This window comes from Panthera onca, chromosome B4 (assembly GCF_046562875.1).
Source record: "Panthera onca isolate mPanOnc1 chromosome B4, mPanOnc1 haplotype 2, whole genome shotgun sequence".
In the NCBI taxonomy this organism is placed as follows: domain Eukaryota; kingdom Metazoa; phylum Chordata; class Mammalia; order Carnivora; family Felidae; genus Panthera; species Panthera onca.
Genome location: NC_138345.1, coordinates 29856983 through 29884001, shown reverse-complemented (window position 1 = coordinate 29884001; position 27019 = coordinate 29856983). Strand labels below are relative to the sequence as shown.

The window sequence follows — 27019 nt, the reverse complement described above, 5'->3', positions numbered from 1 at the left end:
TATAATTTTTTTTTTAATCCTCATTGAATTTATTGTATCCAGGTCCCAGCCAAGAGCAGCTACTGTGACTGAATTACAGGAAAGGGTGCTTGAGAAAAATGGCAGTTGCCTTTATTGTGTTAATAAGTTGATTCACTCATCAAATATTTGTTAAGTAAATACCATAGAAAGCAGGGCTCAAGGAATCCTAGAAAAAATTTAAATATGACTTGGCTCATGTCCTCAAAGACAAAATCTGGTGAGGCCAGTAGCAGCGATCCAAGGAGCTGCATAGGGTCATCAATATAGAGAAATGCACATAAAGTGCTAAAGAAGATTCTCATAGAAAGAAAACCATGCCTAGTGGGAAATATTGGGAAAATTGTAGCATTCAAAAATGGCTCAAGATTTGTAGTGGTTTAGGTAGTGGGAAGGGCAAGATAATGGGGACTTCCTAGTGGAGGGAACAGAATGAAAGAAAGCCTCCCTCCATCCCACCCCCATAAGGAAGTTTTTTATTCCATTATTTATGCCTGTCACAAATGGGGTAAAATGAGGAGAGGCTTTCAAGGCTGCAGTATGGAAGACAGGACATGCATAATTCCGAGCCGGGACTGAATGCTTGGATAAAGAAATGGCATGACCTGACATGTACAACTCAGTGGAAAGTATCTGAGCAATTAACTCTTAAGGACCAGCTGATAACATGGACACAGTTTAATCTCATTAAATGCATGCCTCTCATTTAGGATGGCTATATTTTTTAAGCTAAATTTTAGTTATATTATGCAGAATTGAGTTGTTTCAAAGAAAAATAGGTTATCATTCTTATGCATGTCTTTGACTGAGCATACAGTTTTGAAAGGAGAATAATTGAATGATTTGTTATTAAGTGGCCAATCAATTAATCAATGATTGATACTCTCCTTATGCTCAGAAGCTACTTGGACTGCTGCAGAAGATGTAAAAAGATCTGATGCTGTTTGTTGCTTTTTTTTTAAATGTTTATTTATTTTTGAGACAGAGAGTGAACAGGGGAGGGTCAGAGAGAGAGGGAGACACAGAATCTAAAGCAGGCTCCTTCCAGGCTCTGAGCTGTCAGCACAGGGCCTGACGCAGGGCTCGAACCCACGAACTCTGAGATCATGACCTGAGCCGAAGTTGAATGCTTAACTGACTGAGCCACCCAGGTGCCCCTGATGCTGTTTGTTGCTTTTGAGAAATTTATAATTTAGCTGTGGATGCAAGATAACCAATCTTAAAGCATGGAGAGAACAATTTAATGCTAAACTGTGTGCTACTTCCTGCACATGCAATCATATTTCTGACAAGGGAGACTTTGGAATAAAGGCTAGAATAGTTTCAGACGTTTTCATGAAGTGTTTAAGATGGGTTTTAAAATTTCAGCAGAACTTACCTCTGTCAACAGGAGGATAAGGGGCAGCAGGAACATTTTGAGCAAAGATAATGATGAGGATTGTATCTAGGGTATACAAAAAGATGGATTCACTGAAATATGCTGTCAGTAAGAGGAAACAAAATTAGATAAACAGAATGAAACCAAAATGAAGATTTCAAAGGCTGGATAGACTTTTTATATAGTCCTATAAATAATGGGGGGACATGGAAATTTTTTAAAGCTCTCTTTCTTTTATTATTGTGGTGAATACACATCACATAAAATTTATAATTTTGGCCATTTTAAGTGTACAATTAAGTTGTGTGAAGTACAATCACATTATTGTGCAGCCATCACCACACTCCATCTTCATAGCTTTTCACGATCACAAACTGAAACTCTGTACCCATTAAATACCACCTCCCCATTCCTGCCTCCCACCAGTTCCTGTGGCCACCATTCTACTTCCTCTCTTTGTGTATTTGAATCCTCTCCATACCCCACATCAATGGAATCATACAATATTTGTCCTTTTGTGTCTGGCTTATTTTACTTAGCAATGGAAGATTTTTGAGCTTAAGAATGACATTGCAAAAAAAAATTTTTTATGGAAAGTGAATTGGCAGTTATGGATGGTATAGATTCATAACTGGGGTCTGACAAGCCAACCAGACCAGTTAGCACCTTGGCCAGGAGGGTGCAGACCAGAGTAATGCCAAAAGGAAATGAGGACCACAAGGCAGGACCAACCAACATACTTTTTTTTTTTTTTTAATGAAAATATGACAGGATTTAGTAGCAGAACAGGAATGGAATATATAAAATAGAGAAAGACTAGATGACTAGGCAGAAACTAGCTGGTTGGCGGTTCCACTGGTTAAAACACAGAGTTTGATAAAGAGATTCAGTATCAAGGGGAAAAGGACCGTTTGGGTTTGGACATGGTACGTTTGTGACAACAATGGGATTTTCGTGTGGAAAGCTCCTACAGCAGTTAGAACAAGGGGTGGGCAGAACAGCCTCCGGCTGTTGGAATTACTGATTTCCTATCTCCAGCCTATCATAAACTGAACCTCTGTTGGGCAGGGCCTGTACTGGATCTAGGGCTAAGTTCTAGATACCAAAGGGACTGGAACATCAGTACTTTGACATTAAGCTTGGAAGAACTCAAAAATGGGGAAATGTATATCTTCACGGAAGAGTTTCCTTCTTGGAATGTGAGTGTGGGAGGGAGTGCTATAAGTCTAGGAGAAAGGTTTGAGGGAGGGAGAGCTTTGGTTTAATGTCAAATGATCCAGAGACTTAAAAATGTATATGAATGGGTACAATGTTCCTATTCAGTCTGTGGTATTCTCTTTCTAAGCATGGAGAGTTATAGAAAATCATTTTACATCATCTATTTCATTCCACCCTCTAGATTATCCTTGCTCTGGCATGTTGGGTATGGTGTCTGGACTGATCTCTGACTCCCAGATAACAGCATCAAACCAAGGGGACAGAAACTGGATGCCTGAAAATATTCGCCTGGTAACCAGTCGCTCCGGCTGGGCACTGCCACCTGCTCCTCACCCATACATAAACGAGTGGCTCCAAGTGGACCTGGGGGAAGAGAAGATTGTGAGGGGCATCATCATTCAGGGGGGGAAGCACAGGGAAAACAAGGTGTTCATGAGGAAATTCAAGATCGGGTACAGCAACAATGGCTCAGACTGGAAAATGATCATGGATGACAGCAAGCGCAAGGCTAAGGTGAGATCCAGGGATGGGAGCAGCTGCTGGGGAGGAAGTCATGTCATTGACTTAAATCCAGGACCTCCAGCATTTTCCTGAGGAAGTACGACTTTGTATTTCTTTTAAGCCATGACATCAGTGGAAGTGTGGATGGTGTCCGTAAGACCCCCATTCTAGGGAAGACAGGAATGAGATGCTAAAAGTGGTATCTGAGATCAACGCAGAAAAGAATTACATTGCTGGCCGCCTCTCCTTCCTTAGGGAACAGGGGAAAGCTCGACACTCAGGAGACAGGGCGGCCCAGAGCCTGGGAGCCTGGGGACTGACAGGGCAGCCCAGCAGAAACTCAGAATCTCTCAACAAATTTTAATCTGTTAGCCACTGCCCCACCCCCATCCCTTTTCCCTTCTCTCACCCATCCCTCATTTAAGTGGTTTTTGGGGGGTTTTTGTTGCTGGTTTTTTGTTTGTTTGTTTGTTTGTTTGTTTACATTTTAATTGTGGTGACATACACATAACCTAAAATTTACCATCTTAACCTTTTCAGATGTAAAGTTCAGTGGTGTTAGGTACATTCCTACTGTTGTGCAACCGATCTCCAGAACTTCCTCATCTTGCAAAACTGAGAATCTGTACCCACCCCGCAATGACTCCCATTTCCTGATGCCCCAGCTCCTGGCGACCACCATTCCACTTTCTGTCTCTGTGAATTTGACTTCTTCAGGAGCCTCCCATAAGTGGAATTATACAATATTTGTTCCTTTGTGACTGGCTTACTTTACTTAGCACAGTGTCCTCAAGTTGGAGCAACAGGATTCCATTTCTTTTTAAAGCTGAATGATACTCTACTGTATGCACATACCACATTTTGCGTATCCTTTCATCCACCTATTGCCACTTTCATTGTTTCTGCCTTTTGGCTTTTGTGAATAATGCTGGAGTATGTTTTTTTATGCCTTGGAACCTTTTAAAATACACTTGGCTCTTGATCCAATGATAAGGGAGATATTCCAACATTCATCACAACACGTGGTATCGTTTTTTTTTTTTTAACCAAACAGATTCTTTAGGGATTATGTTTTACTCAGGCTGGTGGTCAAACTAATTTGCATTTTCTTTTTTTTAGTATATGTGCTGCCGAAGTGAGCACTGATTTGCATTTTCTGAGCACACAACACCAGCTAGACCTGATGATGGCTGGTTTGAGTGTGAATAAGTAACAACCCATAGACCATCAGTTCTGTGTGCACTGAGGGAAGTATTCAGCTGATGGCACTTCTCACACCCAACACAACTGGCTTTCCATCCCAGCTTTTGCATCTCCGCTTTGCTCAGGACCTACTCCTTTTGTGAAAAGATTTTAGCCCATTGGAGGGAACGTTATCCTTGCTCCTACTCTAAACGACTGTGGTGATTTGCCTTGAATATAGTGACTCAGGCCAAGGGCTTTGCAGGCAGGAAACAAAAGCCCAATGGCACAGCCAGATCCCCCTCTGTCCAGAAGCTGGACTCTGCAGAGACCACCTGTCCCCACTGGCTACCTATCCACCAAGGCCGTGGTCAGCACCAGTGTGGCAGGCCACTGACAGTGATGATGCTGTCGGAAATGTAAGAATCTCTCTCCAATCTCGCCCCTACTTAACTTGTGGTTTCTAAACCATTTCCAGTGTTTTTTTTTTTTAAATCTACATTACAGCTACTTTCCTTCTTGTGTTCATTTCATTCCCCACCCCCTTTATGCCTGCCCGTCTTGTTTTGATAAAAGAAAAAGTAAAATAAACACCAGAAACCGGAGTTCCCCTTAAGAGCCCATCTTTTCAGAGGAGTTGTGAGCCTTCTGACTTTGTCACAAAGTGTGAATATGCCACACATCAGCAGCATCCTGGTGCTGTTGTGACAACAGCAGGTGTTGTGACACCTTCAACATGAGGGTTCTAGGAGAGAAAGAAAACAAATTACCATATGCTTTGGATAAGGTGCCTCATCGAGTCTGCAATTAAGTCTAGAGCTATCACTCTACTGTAGTACATTGCGCATAGAATTCCACCAGGAGCCAGCACACAGGTTTCGATCTTAACAAAAAACTCCACTCATGAGTATGTGAGATTTTTCTCCTCAAATATGATCTTATCCGTCATTATCATCCCCCTATGATATTTAAAACCACAAAAGCCTCTAAATTATTTACATAGAGCCTAATCTGTCATTCCTGACATGTCCTTCTCCTTAAATAAAATCTTTAAGATGCAAAAGGACATGGGTAAAGCCTTCAGTTTAGGTGCAGTGCATATTACTAAATTGTATAATGATACTTAAAACATACTCTATTTAAACTTACAAATGAAGGTCACCTGCTTAGGATGCCAAGTATCTTTTGTGTAATAGTAGAATGAGTACTGGGTTTTATGAATAAAACAGTACTTTGATGGCTATAAAATCCCCTATATCCTGCTCCTCACTTCCTACCCTCAAGTAGTACATGATGGACAAGGTATATCAGAGTCTTTGAATTAAGCAGAGAGGAGATCTAAATGCTCAAATCCCTCTTCTTCTAAACCACGGTGAGTAACAGGACACAAAGATATTTCATAAACAATCTTATGTTAGCAGTGTTAGCTCATTTCCATATAGATCCTCGCTGCTAATATTCTTTCCAGCTCATCACGGACAGCTTTTATAATTTTCTACATTGTCCTAATTCTTTACTCAAGTTAAAATTAGAAGAAGAGCTGGGAGTCTATAGCTATAAGTGCTTTTCTCCTGTGATTGTTGGAGCTATATTAACATAGAACAGGCATGCATAGTAATGTTGTTTTCATTATAATTATATCTCACTGACGACACTTAATTGGGCCTAACAATAATATATGTCAGATTCCCAATTACTGGAAGCAACTGTGTTCCATCAAGAGTGCAGAACCCCAATAATGATTTTACTCTTCCAAATAGAGAAGGCAGCTTTAGGGGAAGAAGTGAGTCTGTGTTAACCATGTCCTTTAGATTTCTGGAGACTTTTCTGGATTGGATAGGACCAATTAATTTATTTCTGGAACTCAGAGAACCTCTGGCCAGATCACAGTCAACCCAATCTGTCTGTTTTCACTTACATGTGTGTCCCTTTTAGCCCTGATATTTCTACCACTGAATGATCACATCTTTTGCTGGCTTATGACATCTTGATCCAGGAATCGGGTATGGTCCCTGCTCCTGACTGACATGGCCTGGTGGCTGGCCATCCACTCAATCTAATCTACCAGTCAGTAACCAAACTGCAATACATTTAAAGAAAAATTAAGGAAACTAAGTATGTGGCCTTGGTTATAGACCTTAGTTGCCTGAATGTAATGAGATTAGACATGATTATTTCTAAGGGCAGAGGCATCATAGCAGTGTGGTGAAGGGCCCCAATTAAGACTGCCTAGGTTTGAATCCTGGCTCTGACACTTACTGTACGTATGGCCTTGGGCAAATTACTTGACGTCTCTGTGCCTCACCTGTCAACTGAGGATAATGATAGAATGTACCTCAAGGAGTTGTTTTGAGGATTAAATGAATTAATATACTTTAAGCACTTAGAACAACGCCTTGCACCAGGAAACATGATGCGATGTTTCATGTATAACAAGACACTCGCAATGATAAGGCAACTTGATTTTCCTAATCTCCTTCCCCACCTCCCTTTAGGGGTAGGATTAAAGAATAATGTTGGGAGAAGAGGATAGAAGAAGGCTTATCTATTTCTTGAAAAAAATATTGTTCCATTTTCTTATGATTCCACTCAAGGATTTTGACCTTCCTGTCAATGTAAAAAAGGAAATAAAATAATCAAGTAGCAGCACGGGCAATGGGTGGCCTGGCCCCTGAAGAATGTCACAGTGACTTCAAGTCAGGAATGTATTTCAAAAAAAGGAGCCCATTCACACTGCAGTTCAGCCAGGCATCAGAGCCTCACTTGATAGCCAGGGCCCTTGTTACTTTCCTGAGAGGCTCTTTTATCTACAAATGCCTCCAACTGGTGGTTCTGCTTAAGTAAATAGCAATTTCAATGAGTTGGAATAACCCCAGTTCCTAACTAAATAGCACTTGTACTACATTAAATTTAATATCTCCTTCTTCAGGAATTTAATCACTCCCTCTTCTACAGGTTTTAGCAAACTAAGACCCACTTCTTTAAGAGAATGTAATAGGAGTCGTCACTGAAAATGTGGTGTCTAACATAGCTCTGAAAAATGGCAGCTTCTCTTCCTGACTTCTCTTCCTCCACCTCAAGGAGGTGGTAGAAGTGTCACTTCTTGAAGGCACATCAGCATAGCATTGAAAACGTGTCTCATTAAATCCTCAGCTTCTGGTATAGCCTCAGTGTGTACTTCAGTTTCTGAGAAATGACATTTGTCACTTCTTAGAGAAGGTTTAGTTGTCCCCCCCCCCCTTTCTCATTTATGAAAGAAATGTCAGCCATTTACGAGGTGGTGGGATGGGGTCTGTTTCTCTGCCCTATTAAGAGTCCTGGAGGGATTCCTCTATCAAAACGGAGGTTTTATTGATAATGGTGTTTCTCCTACTTCAGTCTTTTGAAGGAAACAACAACTACGATACACCAGAGCTACGGACTTTTCCACCTCTTTCCACACGATTCATCAGGATCTACCCTGAGAGAGCCACTCATGGAGGACTGGGGCTGAGGATGGAGCTGCTGGGCTGTGAAGTGGAAGGTAATTACAACGTCCCGAGTCCCTTCTAGTTTCCCGCTTTTTAATCTCTTTCTTCATGCATTTATGCCCCTGATGGCGCGGCTGCAAATTGCCAGCTTTTTCCCCTGGGTGATCCTACCTTGTGCCTGTCAGTCTGTGAGGCTCGACGTTCTAGCACATTCCACCAAACAGTGCCTTCAGAATCCCACTTTTGTATTGGTTGTTTGTGGAACTCTCCTCAGATTCTTTGGGTTGCCTTCTTTGACTTTTTTAAGTTTCCTGAGGTGAAATTTGCATAACATAAAATTCACCATTTTTAAGTAAACAATTCAGTGGCATTTAGTACATTCACAGTTATTTTTGCGACCACCACTTTTATCTAGCTCCAAAGCAAAACCCCCACCCATCAGGCAATTTCCCCTAGACCCCTGGCAATCACTAATTCCTTTGACTTTTTAGTGTTGTTTAGCCATCTGTGTCCCATTCAACTTTCTGTCTGCAGTGTTGACTGCCATCTCATACTAGTGGGAAACAGCATTTGACAGACAGAACCACCACCATTATCTTGAATGAACTGCTTAGGCTACTGCAGAGAAACAAAACTTTACATGAGATAATATGTATGAATGTACGGTGAGGTCTGTTTGAGGATATTACTGCATACACTTATCATATGAAAGTCATCTCAAGGACAAATTCAGCTCACACACTGACCTCAGAACTGCACTTACCTCTGCATTTTTTAATCACATAATAAATAAAAGGAATGTTTGAAAAATGATATGATAGTTGTTTATTGTACCATCTAATGCTTTTGTGCATTAGAATTCCCATCTGCCTTAGATTTGGGCATAAAGAGTAACCAACTTTTCCATCCCCATAAAGGTCTTTCTCTAGTTTAGCTCAAAGAATGGCTATTGTTGGTACCCAGATGTTAATCAATTGAGCATATGCTCATGGTTGTTTCAAAGAATGCTTTTTAATATCACCTTCTTGTGGTTTCAAAATTATTTGTGTTTTGAGCTACCCAAATATAATTACATTCTCGAGCACATTAAACATCATAAAACTTTTCTTATGCACTAAAGAATCTGAAGCTATAAATCACCATACTAGTGAATAATTCATAGCTACTTTTGTATGTATTTATTTTAAAGCAGGCCATTATCTCCCATTCTTTATTGTGTAGTTGTTTCCTTATCTGTAGTCATATCTCAGACCTCTGAATTATCCAGTCACTATCAGCACAGACTAAGAATGACTATGTGCCAGGACTTTGGCAAAGATACCAAGAAACAAAGAGGGATGGGCAGATTGAACCCACTGCAGACAATGTTCGTTCCATTTACTGGGAAACGTGTTCATCTGGAAAAGGGAGTTGGTTGCCATGATGCAGGTCATCAGCCTGGATTCTAGAAAGCAACACTGATTTAAGAGGTGGAATGAATGGATGGCTGAAAAGACTGAGGCTGGTGGCAGTTTGCCAGTGTCAACTCTGTAGTGAGAGGTACAAATCGTTGGTGAAGAGATTTGCCACAGATGTTTCCAAGCACTCACAAAAGTGAGGAAGTTGCCCTTAGCCATAAGAGAAACCAACATCCGGGGAAAGTAATGTCAAAACTTTTTGACACAATCTGTGAAAGGGAGTGGTTTTTTTTTTTTTTCTTCCTTAAAATGATTAACAGGCCCTATTAAAATATCTGCTTCATGACTGTGCCACGGGACATACCTAGAGAGATACGGGAAGACGGTGAGATATAGCTGAGCCTTCTGCAAGTGTCTATCCTGTTTGGGGCTAGCATTTACAAGACACAATTAGAGAATCACAGAAGATAAAATATATCCAAGTAGTAAAATTGGGAAATAAAAATTATCCACTTTCTATTTTTTAAATTTAAACCAAGTACTACCCTGGGCCACTTCCAATGAGGAATTCCTCCTTTATAAATCCCATAAGGAATGCAGATGAATAGAGAGTTTAAAATACTTAAAAGTGGCACGTAACTCAGTGAATACAAGCATCTGGATTAGCAGGGAGGATTCCACTGATTCACTGATAGCAGTAAGTGGAGCCCAAAATTTGTGTGTATGCATTTCACGAAGTCTAGATGGTGTGCCTAAACACTGTGCACATTCTCTGTACACGTTCCTAGTGTGTGCTCTGGGCAGCTGAGGAAGTTGAAGCTAGCTAAATTTCTTTCTTTTTTTTTTTTTTTAATGCTTATTTATTTATTTTGAGAGGGGGGTGGGTCAGAGAAAGAATCCCAAGCAGGGTTTGCGCCGTCAGCTCAGAGCTGGACACAGTGCTCCATCTCATGAGATCATGACCTGAGCCGAAATCAAGAGTCAGACGCTTAACCGACTGAGCCACCCAGGCGCTCCTAACTACATTTCTATATTTGTCATAACTCTGCTCAGTAATTAAGCACAATAACAAAGACTATCAATTTTTTTATTGAGAAAGAAGCAGTTACCAACACATTCCCAGACACATGGCCAGAAGCTATTAGAGAACAGGCCCCCACTCCCAGTATCTTGTCTGGTTCTCAGACATTGAGAGCTGTACATTATCTCAAGCCTTGCAAAGTGAAAGGTAATGCCAAAAACTGTAAAATATTAAGCAGATTGCAAGAATGAGTAACAGGCTGAAAAATAATAGACCAAACTAAGTTTAAAGAACTTCAAAAGCAGTCTTTGATTAATGTTGGCTACCTTTCAACTACACACTCAAAGATACAGGAATACCTGTCCACAGTGGAATGCAGTCTTCCGGGAGTTAAGGGAAAATGACCCCAGGACATCTAAGACAGCTCCTCTCAAACACCTGCTCTGGAGAGGGGGATCACAAGTTGAGAAGCTTACTTAAAGAGAAATGGAGTCATTCACAATTTTCTTTCTTTTTTTTTTTTTAAAGAACAATATTGTACTAAAAGTGAATCTTGAGACTCCCTTTTGGAGAAAAATTCTAATACAAACCTAGCAAGCTTAGCTAATACTAAGAAAGTAAAAGAATTCATGACAGGTGAATTCTCTAGCCCATTGAGAATGTAAGGAAAAACAGTTGAAGCAGAATCTCTGTCATCAAAGTTCTCAATTCCAGGGTCATGAATAAATAACCAGTGAGAATGCAAGCACTTTTCACAAAAAGGATGTTTATGTAGAGAGCAATGTATAAAATGCTAGGGCAGCCAGCTCTACTGAACAGATATGGATCAAATACCAAAACAAAGCAGTCCCCAACGAATTCTGCCAAATCCAAGTAGATTTAGCTCCTGAAAGGGAGGCGAATCATGCTCCTGGCCTTCTTACCACAGATTAGAGTTTTCTGCAAAGGTGTTAGCAGACTCAATAGCCAGAGCCTTGCAAATACATTTCAGAGGTGTGAGGTAGTAATCCTTGGATCTTGTTTCAGCACCTACAGCTGGACCGACCACTCCCAACGGGAACCTGGTGGATGAGTGTGATGATGACCAGGCCAACTGCCACAGCGGAACAGGTGATGACTTCCAGCTCACAGGTGCAGAAACCATCTTCATCCCATTGCTGTGCCATTTCAGTCATGTCGTAGTGGAGACCTGCTAGTGCATGTCTGTTCATGTTTGTGTAGCTCCTCACGGTGGCGGCCATCATCAACTGGGGTCACTGCTTCCTTTCCTCATGCCATCTGCCGCCGCCATTCGACACAATTATTTTAGCCATTTTCAGAGCCAGAGGCTAGGATTTTCTTAATTCCGTAAGAATTTCTCTATGGCTCCATGTGCTAAACTCATCCTCACCTTCAAACCCCCACCCCCCACAACACGTGCACCACCCCTACACAACCACACACTTTAGAATGTTTATTTGCATTTTTGAACAAGGGGAAAATGCTTTGAGTGGAACCTTTACCCCACTAATTGATGAAATTAGGCTTATATTTGAAATGCAGCTTTTAAGTTAGGGTTTTGTAAATCATTTTACATTGAAATTTACAAAGGCAGAATTACTTCTTATTTCACATCAGCAACGACTAGCAAATGTATCAGGGACGGTGTGTGCCAAATACCTCACTAATTAATTTAGAGTATTCCTCCATAACATTCTAAAACCCTAAGAGCTACAAAGTGACCTTCTCTTCTACTTGGAATGGCAGAGGAAATATTAGACAAGTGGGGAAATGGGATTGTACCACTTGGAAATTGGCCAAGGCAGTAGGATTTTCACCCTATTGTTGCCAAAGGCACTGTGGGACCTTTATCGCCACTTGGGTTAAATGCAGTTTCATATAGCATCTGACTCTCATTTTAGATTAAACATGAGCCCTTGGATATAGGTCTGTATTTTTAGCCAGAGGTGACTCAGAGAGCCCACATAATTAATTTCCATGGGGGAAACTGAAGGCGTTACCATGTAACTTCATAATAGTGCCATGTTATTGGCTAATGCATTAATGTAAAAATCTGGAAGGAAATGTCCCAAAGTACATTTCCAATTACTTCAAAAGCTCTCCTCTGAAGGAGCAAGAGAGCTCGGCACTCAGATAGAATAAGAGGTGAAATGTAGCTCAGAGACATAGTACCATGAACTTGGTTTACATTTAAATCCCAGCTCCTAAGGCTGTCTCCCTCCAAACTTCCAGGCTAATCACTTACAGTCATAGGGCCAATAAATGTTACTATGGGCTTTTGAAAACAAATCTTGTGTGTAAGCAGCCAAAAGCCACAAAAATTAATTAATGTAGACGCATTTTCTTTGTGAGATGTCAAGTTCAAGCTGAAAACCCTACAGCTGATGTTAAGAACAGAGTACCATTCTATGAACCAGGTCCTGTGGAACCTTCCCAGGATTGCTTGTAAACACCCTGACACAGACCTCAGGCTCTTTGTGGACCCTGTCACACATCTGTAGTGAAATTCCTCATAAAAAGGAACGACTGTAGTCATCACAGTATACCCTTTCAATTGCCCTCTTGTGGAGAAGGTTCTTTTCTTTATAAACCCTAAAGTGGTCAGTTAATATTGATTAGAAACAAAGCCTCAGATTTACTTCTCATATCGGAACAACCAACCTTCTCATTTTTGGATCAGTTCATGACTGAATCAATTGAAACTGAACCCTTTGAATGAAATAGGGCAAGTATGTTAGCCTGGAGCAAATTATGTATGCCAAATGAGTAACAAACCACAGAAAATGGGTCATTTATAGTAGAAACACTGACAGTCTTTTAAATGTACAAGGTTATAGTTTATCTACAGCATTTAACATCATTTATTGGTAAGATAGAAAAAAGTTCTAGTTTTTTTTTTTTTTTACATATTACAATGGCAAAAAAAAGTTATTTTCTCGAGCCAGCCTGTTTGTCTCAACATTTCTATGAATCAGACATATATTAAGAACTTCCAGAGGTATTGATAATGCCTGCTCTACGCCCCCATCGAAGAGGTGATTTCAGAAGGCATCTCATGTTTCAAATTCATTTATTGCATTGCGGCCAGTTTTGGGTTTTCTTCTTGTTGTTGCTGTTTTTACTTGTTTTGCTTTATGAAGTTACTTGTTCTCCTTTTCTGAGAAAGGGTGTGCTCCTATGTAAGCTTTTCTGCAAGGAGCAAAATCCTCCCTGACCCAGGTATCGCCTTGCATGGAAACAGCTCACATCCTAGGCTCACACACACTCCTTGCTCCTTCAGTCACAGGCTTTGCTGACAGAGCCTCAAACTTGGCACGTTGAGTGTAATGGAGCCAAAGTGAAAGCATCCTCACCTTATCCTGATAGGAGGGGGTGTGGAAATTAGGATGAATGCTCTCTTTCATGGTGTTTGGTTCCTTAATGCAGATGGTGTCCCTTTAATTTCTCCTCCTGGGTTGGCTGCTTTGAATATAGTGGCGAATAAGTATTTTAGCAAAATGCTCATTACTTACAAACAACACTGAATTCCAGGTGAACTCTACCAAAATGCATGGAAATGAGGAGAGATTTTGCTCTCCCACACTGCTTGCCAAGGTGAAAATTCACCCCTGAAGTTACTCATTTGCAAATGCTATTGAAGTCATTAGATAATACAATTAGCTTCAAAGGCACCAGGAGGCCAAATTTCTCATTGGGTCTGTGCGTACCCAACATCAGAGTTTGGCTCCCAACGTATAACAAAACTGATAATCATATCAGTTTTAAAAAGTGAATTTTCACCTTGAGTCTTTCTCCCTTGAGACCACTGGGAACAGAATGCTAATGTATTCTGGCCTCCCTCCAATTCTGCCATTATAGATTCACCTCCTTAACCCATAATATATATAATTCTTTCTTCCTAATGCTTGCCTCATTGAGGCCACGCACACGTGTGACCGCTCATCCAGCGTATTTGCTGGGAAAGCAAGGGTAACATGACTTGGTGCTGTAGTCGATTAGCTCCAAAATCTTCATACCATCCCAAGAGCATGATTTTACGGCTCTCTGATTCATGATCTAGATGATTTCTGCTCTGTGGCAGCTACAGGGTGAAACTAGGACCTGGCCAGAATAGAGATGATCGCACATCTTTATTGAATGATCCTACTGGAAGGTGTACAATGGCACCTTATAACCACCTCCCAAACTTTCCCTGATACTCATGAGCCCACCCCATGTCCTTCCCCTGAGTCTGCCCTGGGCTTTCCCTCTTGGGGTAACAAATAGATTATCTCTGATCATAATCTGCAAAACAGATACACATAAGGAGAAATGGCTCCAACACCTTATGTAATAAACAGCAAACCGGTGTTTCCCCTGCACTTAGTGGGTTATAAGCCTCACCTGAGAAGCTTTTGCAAATTCAGATTTAAAGGCCTGAACTTTGGACATTCTGGTTCAAGGAGTGAGGACAGGCGGATTGGCAGCTGCAGTTTCAGCCAGCGTTCAGGTGATTCTTGTGTTTGGCAAGTTCAAGAACACGACTTTAAAACAGAAGTGTAGGGGCACCTGGTGGCTCAGTTGGTTAAGCTCAGGTCCTGATCTTGTGGTTCATGGGTTTGAGCCCCGCATCTAGCTCTGTGCTGACAGCTCAGAGCCTGGAGCCTGCTTCAGATTCTGTATCTCCAGCTCTCTCTGCCCCTCCCTCTCTCTCTCAAAAATAAACAAACATTAAAAAAACTAAACCAGAACCAGAAGTGTAATAATGAGGAGGAGCAGAAAATGGAAGCGCCAGGGTGCAGAAGAAAAGAGGGTGGAGCTAAATCAGCACCTGGTTCCCTCACCAGGAATTCCAAAGTTGCCCCACTGATTGAGAGCTCACAACATTCAGGATATTCTTTGTGCAAACTTCCAGTTCTCTGGGCCTGTGAACTTTTTCTGCAGCTTCTCCAAATCACACACTGGGCAGAATATTTGTCCTTGGGAAAAATAAACAACTACAGCAGCAAAAGAAAGGAACTGCTGTCGTCCTCTTAAACCTACAGTTTTCAAAATAGATTGTGGGGAGCAGCCCTACACCGCCCCTGAAGGCACACATCTGAAACCTTGGGAAACTATTTGAAGCTTAAGAGGCCCAGGTCAAGTTTAATTCCCAAGTCACTGGGGACTTGTGGAGGCTTTTGCCCTTCACTGTCACAATGGTGTAGCACGCTTAGCCTGGGAACCAGGGAATGCCCTTGGAACAAAGTCTGAGACTGTCCATACCGCCTGGATGCTTTATGAGCAAATGTGTTGAGTAAAAACCAGTGGTTTATTTGAACTTGCTATCGTGGTGGACAAAATCTAAGTAAAACAAATTACTACAGGCGGAATTAAAGGAAGGATTTTCTGTGGAAAATGTTCGCCTCTAACAGATGTATGCACACATGCAGCATTTCTTTAATGCTTATTATCCCCAATGCTTACTTTTTCTCATTTTTGTCTGTCACTATTTTTGTTTTTCAGGTGGGACCACCGTGCTGACCACAGAAAAACCAACAATAATAGACAGCACAATACAATCAGGTATCCAACAAAACAAAATGGCGTAGATTCCACGTGTGCTTCTCCCCCTCCCCCCCTCCAAATAGTGCATGTCCGCCCCCCTCCACGCCCTGAAATAGTGCCCTGCGCAGCTTCTTGGTTTCGGTTTCCCCCAAAGTCCTAGAAGAGGGACGCCACGCAGCATCTGGTCTCTAAGCATGAGCCATAAATATTGCTTTCCTTTCATCCACATGTATGTGCAGCCGGGAGTGAGGTTTCCTTCTCCATCAGTAATTGCCAAATGGTGACAATCCCAGCTCCCGACTGAAGGAACTGAGTAACATACTTTGTTTAACGCAGCACATCTAGGACATGGACTGTGTTTGCAAACTACAGGAGAAGGAAATCTCACAGGCAGCAGCCTGACTATTTATTTTCATCACAATTCTGCAAAACCGAGACAGGCAAAGTTTGTCAGTTTTGCCTGCCACGAAGTTGGCAGTTTGACAACAGCGTTTCCAGTGGGCGTGCCACGAAGTGGGGTGCAGGAAACCAGGGCTCTGATTGTGCGGGGGGAGAGCGGCGCCCTCGGGAGCGCCTCCGCATCCTTTTATTCATAGGAAAGCATAATGACTTTTCAAACCCTTGGCTTGCTGTTTATCAGCGGCCAGCGGCAGTGAAATGGCAGCCTCCCCTCTTCTCTCTTTTGTATTTTGTTAGTATTCTGTAAAATTCTTCCCCCCAGACACACACGAAGGGAAATGGTCAGTATAAGCAATCAGAGGTTTTAAATACTTTAAAGTTAATCATTAGAGTAAGGTGACCAGGTCAGTTTTCCAGCTTCTCCCATTTCCTTTATTGAAGCTCACTCAGCCTTGGCCTCCACAGTCATTTATTAATGGGGCGTGTGGTGTATATCAATGTTTCCTCAACAGTATGACACTACCCAGCTAGGCAGAAAGTAGAAAGGACTGCTCTAATTAGTATGCTTCCTTAAAGGACACTGTCACCGTTGACCTGATTAAACTGCAAAACAAACTTCTCTTCACTTGAACTTAACCCCAAGTTTCCCTGTGGTGTGCTCAGGTTGACAGAGTTCTTGCTACCCCATGGCTCAGACACCCCCAACTACGGAAAGGTGAAACAGAAGAGTATCTGTTCACCTAAATTCAGAAAAAACTATAGTCCAAAGTACTTTACAAGTTGTAAAGTATGGCCTCCAGGGGTTGTGCAACCACGCTGGATGGCTGCAGTTGGTCATGAGTGAAGCCCGGCCCCTCGCTTGTTTCCTGACTTTTCTGGGGGCCCTTGGCCCTCTTGGGTGGTTTTCTGTGGAGTAACTGCCGGCTGGCTTTTTGTGACCTTCTGTCATAGGGAAGAGGGCTGAGGTGAAAACATGAAGTTCTAATGATGTAACAAACATATTAACTGCTCTGTTAGTTTTTTCTCTTGCCAGAGAGTTAATTAAAACCACTCTAAGGGGCGGCCGGGTGGCTCAGTTGGTTAAGCGTCTGACTTTGGCTAGGTCATGATCTCAGAGTTCGTGGGTTTGAGCCCTGCGGCAGGCTCTGTGCTGACAGTTCAGAGCCTGGAGCCTGCTTTGGATTCTGTGTCTCCTTCTCTCTCTGCCCCTCCTCTGCTTGCATGCTCTCTCTCTCTCTCTCTCTCTCTGTCTCTCAAAAATAATAAACATTAAGGGGCGCCTGGGTGGCTCAGTCGGTTAAGCGTCCGACTTCGGCTCAGGTCACGATCTCGGGGTCCGTGGGTTCGGGCCCCGCGTCGGGCTCTGGGCTGATGGCTCAGGGCCTGGAGCCTGCTTCCGATTCTGTGTCTCCCTCTCTCTCTGCCCCTCCCCCGTTCATGCTCTGTCTCTCTCTGTCTCAAAAATAAATAAACGTTAAAAAAAAATTAAAAAAAAAAATAATGAACATTAAATTTTTTTTAATAAATATTTTTAAAAATTAAAAAATAAAGCCACTCTGAAGTTGCCAATGAACTTGTTTCAACTCCTCTCTCCTCTTGCCTATCAAAAGAGCTAGGGATCATTTAAAAACTAAAAGTGAGCAACAGTTCTAGAGAAAATGGAAAGGTATACACCGGATTCCAAAATGGGATAATTCTCCCTGGAGGTGGAAGGTTAGGCATGACTTTGTGAATGCATTCGGTTTGTGCATGAGTTCAAGGGCCAGCCATCTCAGAGGGTGTACTGTGGTCAGAGCACAGATGTACAGATCGAGAACCAGTAAGACCCATAGCGACCACCATCTAAACCAGTTTATGTCAAACCAGAGCTTACTGATAAAGGCTGTCTGCTCTGGTTTTGAGTTCCACAAATGACCTTGGTTTCCTGTTTTTCCATTGCTTGAGTCCTGAATCTGTCTCCCAGTCTTTGTGGATAATGGATAGTCTGACCTTCTTTGAGGAGTTCTGTTCATTGTCACCTTCTGGCTAAACCAATGCTCAGAACAGTTCAGTAGGCCCAGAGTGTACATAAAGTCAGAGGCCAAGTCTGATTTTGAGGTGTTCACCCAGTGGTGGGACCCACCTATCGGATAATTTGATCTACACTGTTCTGCAGTTTTCAGATTCTTTGGACATCTTTACAAGCAGCAAACTGAACCCCTGAACTTTCATCTAATCTCATTTTGCTGAAACCATTAGATACTCAAGCAGAGTCTTAAAATTTCATTTTTGTGGATTCTTATCAATATAATAAACTCAGTGGATATATAACATTCATATACTGCCTCGGTTGTAATCAGATGCATAAAAGCCTATTAATGCTTTGCCAGGAAATGATGAGAAACCCTGCATTTTAAATCTAACTCCCCCTGCTGAAACATCTCACCCTCTGAGGATCTGCAAACACTCCTATAGCAGCTCAGAGTATATTCCTAACCTCTGATTACATGGGCCTGAGCACCTCCACTTATTTGGACTGAAAGACCAGTCTGTGAGTAAGCTAGTTAACATCCTCAAAAGAAGTTTTGAAAAGCAGATTCTAAAATTAAATCCTTGTGCATATATGGTGCTAATGATTCGACTGTGGGCAAGATAGTTCAACAATTGCAGCTGGTGCGTGCTCACAGCGGCTGTAAATTTGTTTTAAGTTCAGAATATTGTTTCCTGCTATTTTTAAGAGTCAAGAAGGGATTTAGCCAGATTATTCCCAATGAATTTAATGAGAATCATGCAGCCACAGGGCCTGGAGAATATTTTGAAGACGGAAAGGTCAATAGTCCTATATACTTAACTTCATTCATCAATTTGCTTTTTTCTCTTTCTCTTTCCTCTTTTCTGCTTCTGTCCTTCTTTTTTCCTCCCTCAATCTCTTTTTTCTTTCCCTTCCCTATAAATGTTTGTGTATATTTTATGTGTTTAATAGCCTTTCTGGCCAGGCTTGAATTTTCAACATTTTCTCACCCCACACCCCTCGCCACCATATGCATTGATTAAAAAAAAAAAAAAAAAAGAGTATTTCCTTTAAATTAGCAAGATTGCCAGAGATTATATGATTGGGACAAGAAGATGAAAGAGTAGTAAAATACATAACGTTAGAGCAGATTGCCTTGTTAAATTCCTAGGACTGGAAAAAACATGAGAAGATAAACACAGACCACTGAGCAGTACAGCTGCAGAAATGCTTGAGTCCTCCTTTCAAGCAAGGCTGTCCTATGTCCTGGTCATTACCAAAACATCCAAGTTCATATATTGTATTGTTATCACCAGAAAATTAAGAGCCAAAATAATGCATGGTGTGGTTTTCTATACTATACAATAATAATTTGATGTATTAACCAGAAATACAACCAGAAATGTGTGCGCTGTAATGGCTTGCTGCCTTCCTACATGTGCATGTCTTCTAAACTACATTTAAGGAGGAAACTCAAAACCACACACATATTAACATTTTCCAATATTAACATTTTCTAACATGAGATTATGCGGCAGTACATTCCAGGTTTGTGGGTGTTGACATCCAAGGTTGCTCAACCATTCAGTCACTGTTCAATGGACTGTAGTTCATCTGCATAATTCAATCTTGCTGCTCAAAAGTGTGGTAAATTTTGGAGAGGGTTTCTCATGCTTTAAGAAGCCCTATTTCATGGTTAGGATAAACTAGACATGAAATATATCACTCCAGTGACACCATAGCTGTGAAATACAGCCCTTTTGCACTAACACAAAGTCCGCACGTTATATGCATCACGTGGCTCACACTAGAGTTACTTTCCCAAACTGGCCCTAGGCACCCTTCCACCCCTCACCCCTCAGGAGGTCTCCTTGTCCCTGGATGGGAGAATCCATCCAGTTCCCTTTTGACAATGCATATGGTGCATTCCTTCCAAAATTCTACATTAGCATTTGAAAAGGGTTCCTTGGAAACTAAAAATGCAAAGTAAATCATCCTTATCTATTCACTAAATCTTCCCATTAAAATCCCTCCTGCCATTGTTAAAGTGGGGGAGGGGCAATGGAGCCCAGGCTCCGAGAAGAAAGCAGGCTACGTCGTGTTAAACGCGGACAAAGTTAAAGATCAAAGCGAGCTAGGATCTCAGGCTGACCCTAATACAACATACGATACTATACCTCCCTTATTGTACATAGGAATTGTTTGAGGAATGTTCAAGATCCAATTGGCGAGACGCCCTGGGCACCTTTCTCTCCGTTTCAATGCTGCCATCTTGTGGACTACCTAAACTCAAGAAGCGGTGACCTTCCTTCATTAGAGAAAACAGCCGCGCTTTGTGTGTTTAATTTTATGTAATGGGGGAGGAGTGGGACTGGCAGAGGCAGGAGAATTTTATCTTTAGGATTATTTTTATTATTCGCTTCAGTTTACCAAAAACAAAATCCAAGCCATTATGATTTCATTTTTTCCATACTTAACAAGAGAAGCTACTTCTAAGAAAAAAAGGAGTTGAGTAAAAAAAGTAAAGCTATGGGGGTTTAAAAAAACACCACAGTCAAATAGCACCTTGTAGAACACACAAAATAAATAATCCCTCTGAGAATCCATTCATACTTTCTTTTTAGATTCCAAAGGAAACACTTTGAACATGAAAAAAAAATTTTTTTTTAATGCGCAGCTATTTAAAAATGCTTTGGCTTTACGTGAACTTGCCTGGGTTTTAAGTAGGGTGAACAATTTACATACACATTTTAAAATTCACTAAAAAAGCAGAAACTTACATTTAAAATTGATTGACCTGATACAAAGCACAGAAGAAAAAATAATCTTAAGAAATGCTTCAGAGATCTGACCTAAAGACCTGAGGCATTAGCCAGAATGGTGAGAATACACATAGCCTCCAGAATGAGACATCCAGCCCAGTCACATTTCTAGACTTTTAAGGTTCACAGGTCAATCTGTACTTAAGATTCTTTTCATTGGTGGATATCAATTTATATAATACTCAAAAATAGAGTATCTTTCATATTAAATATTGTGGACCAAGGGAGAATGCTACAGATGTAATATATATGCCTTGGAAAGTAACCTTTCTGGAAATTTTATGTAAAACCAATTTGGCAGGCAGTCCATAATCTTTTTAAAGCTGGATAAAAAAAAAAAAAAAAATCCTAAACGTGATTTTGCAAACATTTTGACATCTCCATGCATCTTTTGAGTTTCCTGGTAATCCTGGATTTTGTGGCTTTCCCAGAATTTTCAAACATACGTTAAATTATATAAATTGTGCCTTCTGTGAGCAAATTAAAGGCCTTTCTGACCTAAATGATTAAATTTGTCTTTCTCTGCTTTTCTCTATTTTTCTTTTCCACCCACTGAAGAGTTTCCAACATACGGTTTTAACTGCGAATTTGGCTGGGGCTCTCACAAGACATTCTGTCACTGGGAACATGACAATCACGTGCAGCTCAAGTGGAGCGTGTTGACCAGCAAAACCGGACCGATTCAGGATCACACAGGTAACGGAGAGTTCACTTCAGCCTCATTTCTTTGAATTAGCAAAGGTGTGGCTATGGAGGGTTTCTGTGGTCTGTGGGACCAGCGGTGTTTGAAAAGACTACCATGCGTTCACTCATGCCTTCCTTTCCTGGAATTACCAAGCTCTCCTTTCCTAGAAGGGATGCTTGTCCGCCAAGTGGTAGAGAAAGCTGATTAAATTTGGCAACTGGCTGCCTTTCTGGTAAATAGCAAACTGGGTAAAGATGTGTGAATAAGTACCTGTTTCATACTTTTCCTGAGCTGTTTATGGCAATTTCAAGTATACTCAAACAGAAAAGGCTTAGTGAAATGAACCCTATATGTATATAACCCAACTTCAACAGGCACTAAATCACAGGACTCTTATTTTATCCCTATCACCCCTGACTCTGGATTATTTTGAAGCAAGTCCAGACATATGTCATCTCATTTATTTTGCAGCTAAAGAAACAATAAGTGAGACTATTGCTTGCTCTCTCTTGACCCTTGACGTGGAAGTGGAAGAAGGTGGGGTGGGATTCTTATTCTTTAGAGGAAGGTTGTAAATCTAGCCCATTTTTTCTGAGCAGGTGGAAACCTCACCCCACGCCACCTCCTGTCTTGCTTTCCTGCTAAGATTAATGAGGGGCAGAGGGATGGGCTGGGGGTTACAGGGGGCTGACAGCCACTCCAAGAACTTTTTATCCACCGCCATCCTGTTTTCCTCTTAGTCATCTTGTCACCCAGTGTAAAGATCCAGCGGCGTCCTACAAAGACCACATATACACACACTCCCATACACAACAGATACAACCCACCGACTTCTACCCTACTCAGGGAGACTTACAGGACTGTTCACTGAAGAGGTGGCTTCTCAAATGATACCTTTGAGGGACATTTTCTGAGGCTGAGAAATCTCATTAAGCAAAATTGCCCCATGCTAGGGCTTTGGGCCAGTGGGTCAGTGGGCCAATGGACGGGCAGAGGGCACTTCATGCCTCTCCCATTTTATTGTTCACTTCTTTTCCCCCAGTGAATATAACCATTAAGTAGGTTGAATTGGCCGCCTTCCACCACAGCTACCTCTTTTCCTAATGAGAATGACAAGGAAATTGGATAAAATTGGACTCCTTCAATTCTGAGACACTTTCAATTGAATCTTAAGACAAGCAGTTTTAGAAAACTTAAAATACTTTGACTGTAAATGGCACTGTACATATAAATGGCATCAAATTAACCAAATGCAATTAGCTGAAATGAAGGCAGTAATGGTGGAAAAATTGATGCAAAGTGAAGCAAAATGGCTCAGTAGGATCTGACATTCAAAGGAGGTTAAAAGCTATGTTAGCCAGAGACAAAAGCTAAAAGGCTTGCAGAAGTAAAGTGCTAATTGAGAAAATGAAGACAGAGTTCCTGACCCAGAACTGTGATAAAACCCCTGAAAGGGAAAAATATCAACGCTTTATGTGTTGGAGTATCAGAAAAGGAGGGCTTGTCTTAGATTAACAGCTGAGAAGTGTGATTCCTTCAGAAGGATTTGTCTCTTTTGTTCTCCCAGACACCCAGATTTACCAGGTCTGCCCTGAAGAGAAAAAGCCTCCTGTAGCACTAGGAAGGCAATCATTTGCTGAGAGAGAGGGGCGAGACTGATATCTGAAAGGCAGGAACTTGTTAACATAAAAATCCTACACGAAAAGAGCCTACACCCAGCACACATGCACATGGACCGACATTACACAGTATTCCGCACTTTGCAAATCAGACCTGGAGATTTCTTTAAATTAGCAATATCTAGGTAAAATATCCTGCTGTTCAATTTTGAATTTTTTCAAAGAAACCCACGTGGTTTTCTGCAGTTGACTTCTAAGAGGGAAGCTATGTACCTCCTTAAGGAGGATTCCTGAAGCCCGTCATCTTCCCTGGTTCATTGAACAAGGGTTGTTTGAGGAGCTCTATTACTTTAGATTAGATGCTGAACTGGACACTGGAGATTCGGGAATAAAGGAGGGTAGCCCTGCCCTGAGGAGCTCACAGTCTGGTTGCAGGTGAGAAATGATTACTGTGCTGGCGTGAGGGTGCCCCAAGGTGGGGGTGAGCAGAGACAAGAAAGGTAACACGGGGGATCAGAGAAAGCAGTTCTGTCCCGGAGACTGTCTGAGCTAGGATGGCGTGTGCAGACGTGGAGGAGGGATGGCAGGTGGTATGGTTGGGCAGGTTCCTCTGTGAAGCAGTTAGATATGTGGCAGGGGGGGTGTGTGGCCTCGGGTGTCACGTGAAGAGGTGAAGAGGCTAACGGTAGTGAGGAGCCACTGACAAGCTTTGAGCAGAGGAGTGACAGGAGCATGTTTTTAGAAGACCACAGTGCATCGGGGCAGAGGTCATGACAGATTTCTCAGGCAGCCATCTTTCCTCTATCCAAGTCCAGTTTTCTCCTTCTTTCTTCCACCTCTTCACTGACTAGCCAAAATAAACCTCTTGGACTCCATTAGTGTGCTTCCTCTCTGCAGCATCTCTAACTTCAGTATTTTTCCCTAAGATGGGCATGTTGGGCACAGAGGCACGATGGGTGTGTTTTCTACCTGTCCCTGCTGGTAGACTGATACCCTACTCACCTCAGGGAAATGACAGTGTCACACAGATAGGGTAAAGTAGTGGGAGAAAACAAACCCCAAGAGTGACTGAGTTCCCTTGGTCATGGGAGCGCGCCACAAAAACAGTATCAAACATACTGCTGGAATTTCCACCCTCTTCGTATTTCACCCGTTGGTTTCATTAAGAGTGTTTTGGTGCAATCTCATCTAAGCAGCCAGGTGATGGAAGCAAGTTGCCCACTGATGCATCCACCTGGACACTGTTGATGCAGGCGAGCAGATACAAGGACATGCCCACATGTGCACAGTGAAAAAGTATCTCACAAACACACAAACCCCTTGGGCAGCAAACAAAACATCCTGCTGCCCACTGAGGCCCAAGCGTCAGATTCGCACTTACATCAGGTGAAGCGTTAGAGTAGGTATTTCTATTTGCAGAGCAAACAATGAAACATGAGTTGTGTGTATAGACCAGGTGGTGGCAGGAGGAAATGGTCCCACTGGGGGTAATTAAAAGCAAAGCCAAGAGTAAGTCCTTGCCGCCCGGCAAGTGTCTACGCTGCCAAAATGGCAAGTTCTAATAAGCCTCAAATATGCAACCTTGCCTCTCCTTGAACCAGAAGCCCACATCAAACAAGAGTGGGACTTGAGCTGAGATTCAAGCTCTCAGGTGTATTTAAGGAATTTATAAGCCATTAAAATAAATGAGGAAAAAATCATCTGACTTTGTGGGAAAAAGAAGATGACTAGATTATTTGGAAAAACTGCAACTTTATTATTATCAAGAAGCTATAGTGACCTAAGTATCCTCACCCAGCTGAAATGATAAATAAGAAAACATCAAAATATGTTCCCTTTAATGTCTGTGTTCACATCAGTGCTGCTGAAACTATTCTAAAGTTGCATGAAAGTAGGTCTGCCCTCTGCTTTCAGGGTGCTTGCAACGATGCAAAGGCCAACTGGAGTCACAGCCTAGATCCATGTGACAGTGCATTCCAAATATGTAGCATCCAAATTAATGCTGCTTCACAGCCTTCTCCCAATTAAGCATCCACTCACAGAGGCTTGGAGTGCAGACCCAGTTGCCAAAGAGGTTCCCCAACAACAGCACACCGCTCCCTTTCCACTGCACATTTGGGTTCTTGGTGCTTAGCCTAGGAGAGAAGGTTTGAGTCACGGAACTGGAAAGAAGAGGTAAAGGATTCATACATTCAGCCACTCTCCCTAACCTGGGTTTTTGTCACAGCAGGAGATGGCAACTTCATCTATTCCCAAGCCGACGAAAACCAGAAGGGCAAAGTGGCTCGTCTGGTGAGCCCCGTGGTTTATTCCCAGAACTCCGCCCACTGCATGACCTTCTGGTATCACATGTCCGGTTCACACGTGGGCACGCTGAGGGTCAAACTGCACTATCAGAAGCCAGAGGAGTATGACCAGTTAGTCTGGATGGCCATCGGACACCAGGGAGACCACTGGAAGGAAGGGCGTGTCCTGCTCCACAAGTCTCTGAAGCTTTATCAGGTATGCCCCTTTCCCTTCCCCGGGTGGGAGGGCAACTCCTTCAGAGACACTGAGATAATGTTGAAAATCATGGAGAAGAGATGTGGGAATTATTCCAAAGATGATTTCGGGCATTTCCCGAACCTGGGATTTCGCTGCAATCTCAGTAGCTTCGCAGTCTCCAACATTATAGGAATAGAACCAATTTGCTGAGAAAGAGGAGAATGCTACTTTATAATCTATTTCTGGCTGCCACAATGAACATTCCTTTTATTTGGTGCTTTCCCCAGTTTAACGTTTTGAGTTATAAAAAGAGAGTGTTAGAAGTTTGATGCCATCACCAGGCAGTTAACATAGATTGATGATCGAAGCGCACGCTTACGTGAAATCTCATGAATTTAATTTATGTGCCATAGATTGAACTGAACGAGCGTTTGTAAACACTGCTATTCAGGACCGAACATTTCAATACTGTGAAAATGATTTCATTTTGTTAGGTGATTTTTGAAGGTGAAATCGGAAAAGGAAACCTTGGCGGGATTGCAGTGGATGACATTAGTATTAATAACCACATTTCACAAGAGGACTGCGCAAGTAAGTGTGAAGTGCTGTCGGAACCAGACGCACTTTCCCAGGGCACAGTTATTTTCACGTGATGGTGTTTGTCTTGTTCATTTAGACCTAGAATTGCAATGCAGGCTATAGGCACATCCTGTGAAGTGCAAATTTTGATGCAACAGGGCATAAAATCTGGTCAGTTTATCTTTAGCTACGTCCTGTCCTAACCCAGTTCATTTAGTGTCTGATTGTACCTGCAAAACCACATAAATAATGTGGAATCCAAAAGCCGTAGCTCAGAAGAAAGACTCACAGTTTACAGGCTATATATACCATGCCAAAACATTTTGATGAAAAGTGGAAAACTCAGACATCTGGATAATTCCAAATATCTGAGTCTGTAAACAAAACAGCAGGCCGTTGAAAATTTTGAGCACAGTGAACTTAATTAAGGTTACATTTTTAAGGAATCATAGAAGCTATAATTCTTTGCTTTATTACAAATAAGTAGATGTTTCTGACTCTGAAAATAGTGGAAATGACTCAAGAGAATAAATGAAATTTTGAGACTTTGCCTAGTATTACAGTTTATGGTTTTTATTGGTCTGGATGTATAGATGAAAGTTGACATAGAAAACCAATTCATATTCCCTGGTTCTTGATATGTAATTATAAATAGAATCACTAATGGCAATGTAATAGCACAGTAATTAGTCTTAAGCTCCATTTGCTACACTTAAACTTTTGCTATATA

The 27019-nt window shown here is 41.8% G+C and overlaps 1 protein-coding gene across 6 annotated transcripts in view; it reads left to right on the top strand.

Moving 5' to 3' along the window:
• The window catches only part of NRP1 (neuropilin 1), a 503454-nt gene that overhangs the window by 469756 nt on the left and 6679 nt on the right, over positions 1 to 27019 (top strand). For 3 of the 6 annotated variants that reach the window (XM_081796084.1, XM_081796083.1, XM_081796082.1), the window contains exons 10-16: positions 2796 to 3127; positions 7676 to 7820; positions 11212 to 11316; positions 15670 to 15729; positions 21481 to 21618; positions 25454 to 25728; positions 26205 to 26301. In XM_081796084.1, coding sequence (XP_081652210.1) covers positions 2796 to 3127; positions 7676 to 7820; positions 11212 to 11316; positions 15670 to 15729; positions 21481 to 21618; positions 25454 to 25728; positions 26205 to 26301 — 1152 coding nt within the window. The remainder of the gene's footprint in view (positions 1 to 2795; positions 3128 to 7675; positions 7821 to 11211; positions 11317 to 15669; positions 15730 to 21480; positions 21619 to 25453; positions 25729 to 26204; positions 26302 to 27019) is intronic. The other 3 variants (XM_060659006.3, XM_060659007.3, XM_060659005.3) reach the window with 3 other exon arrangements.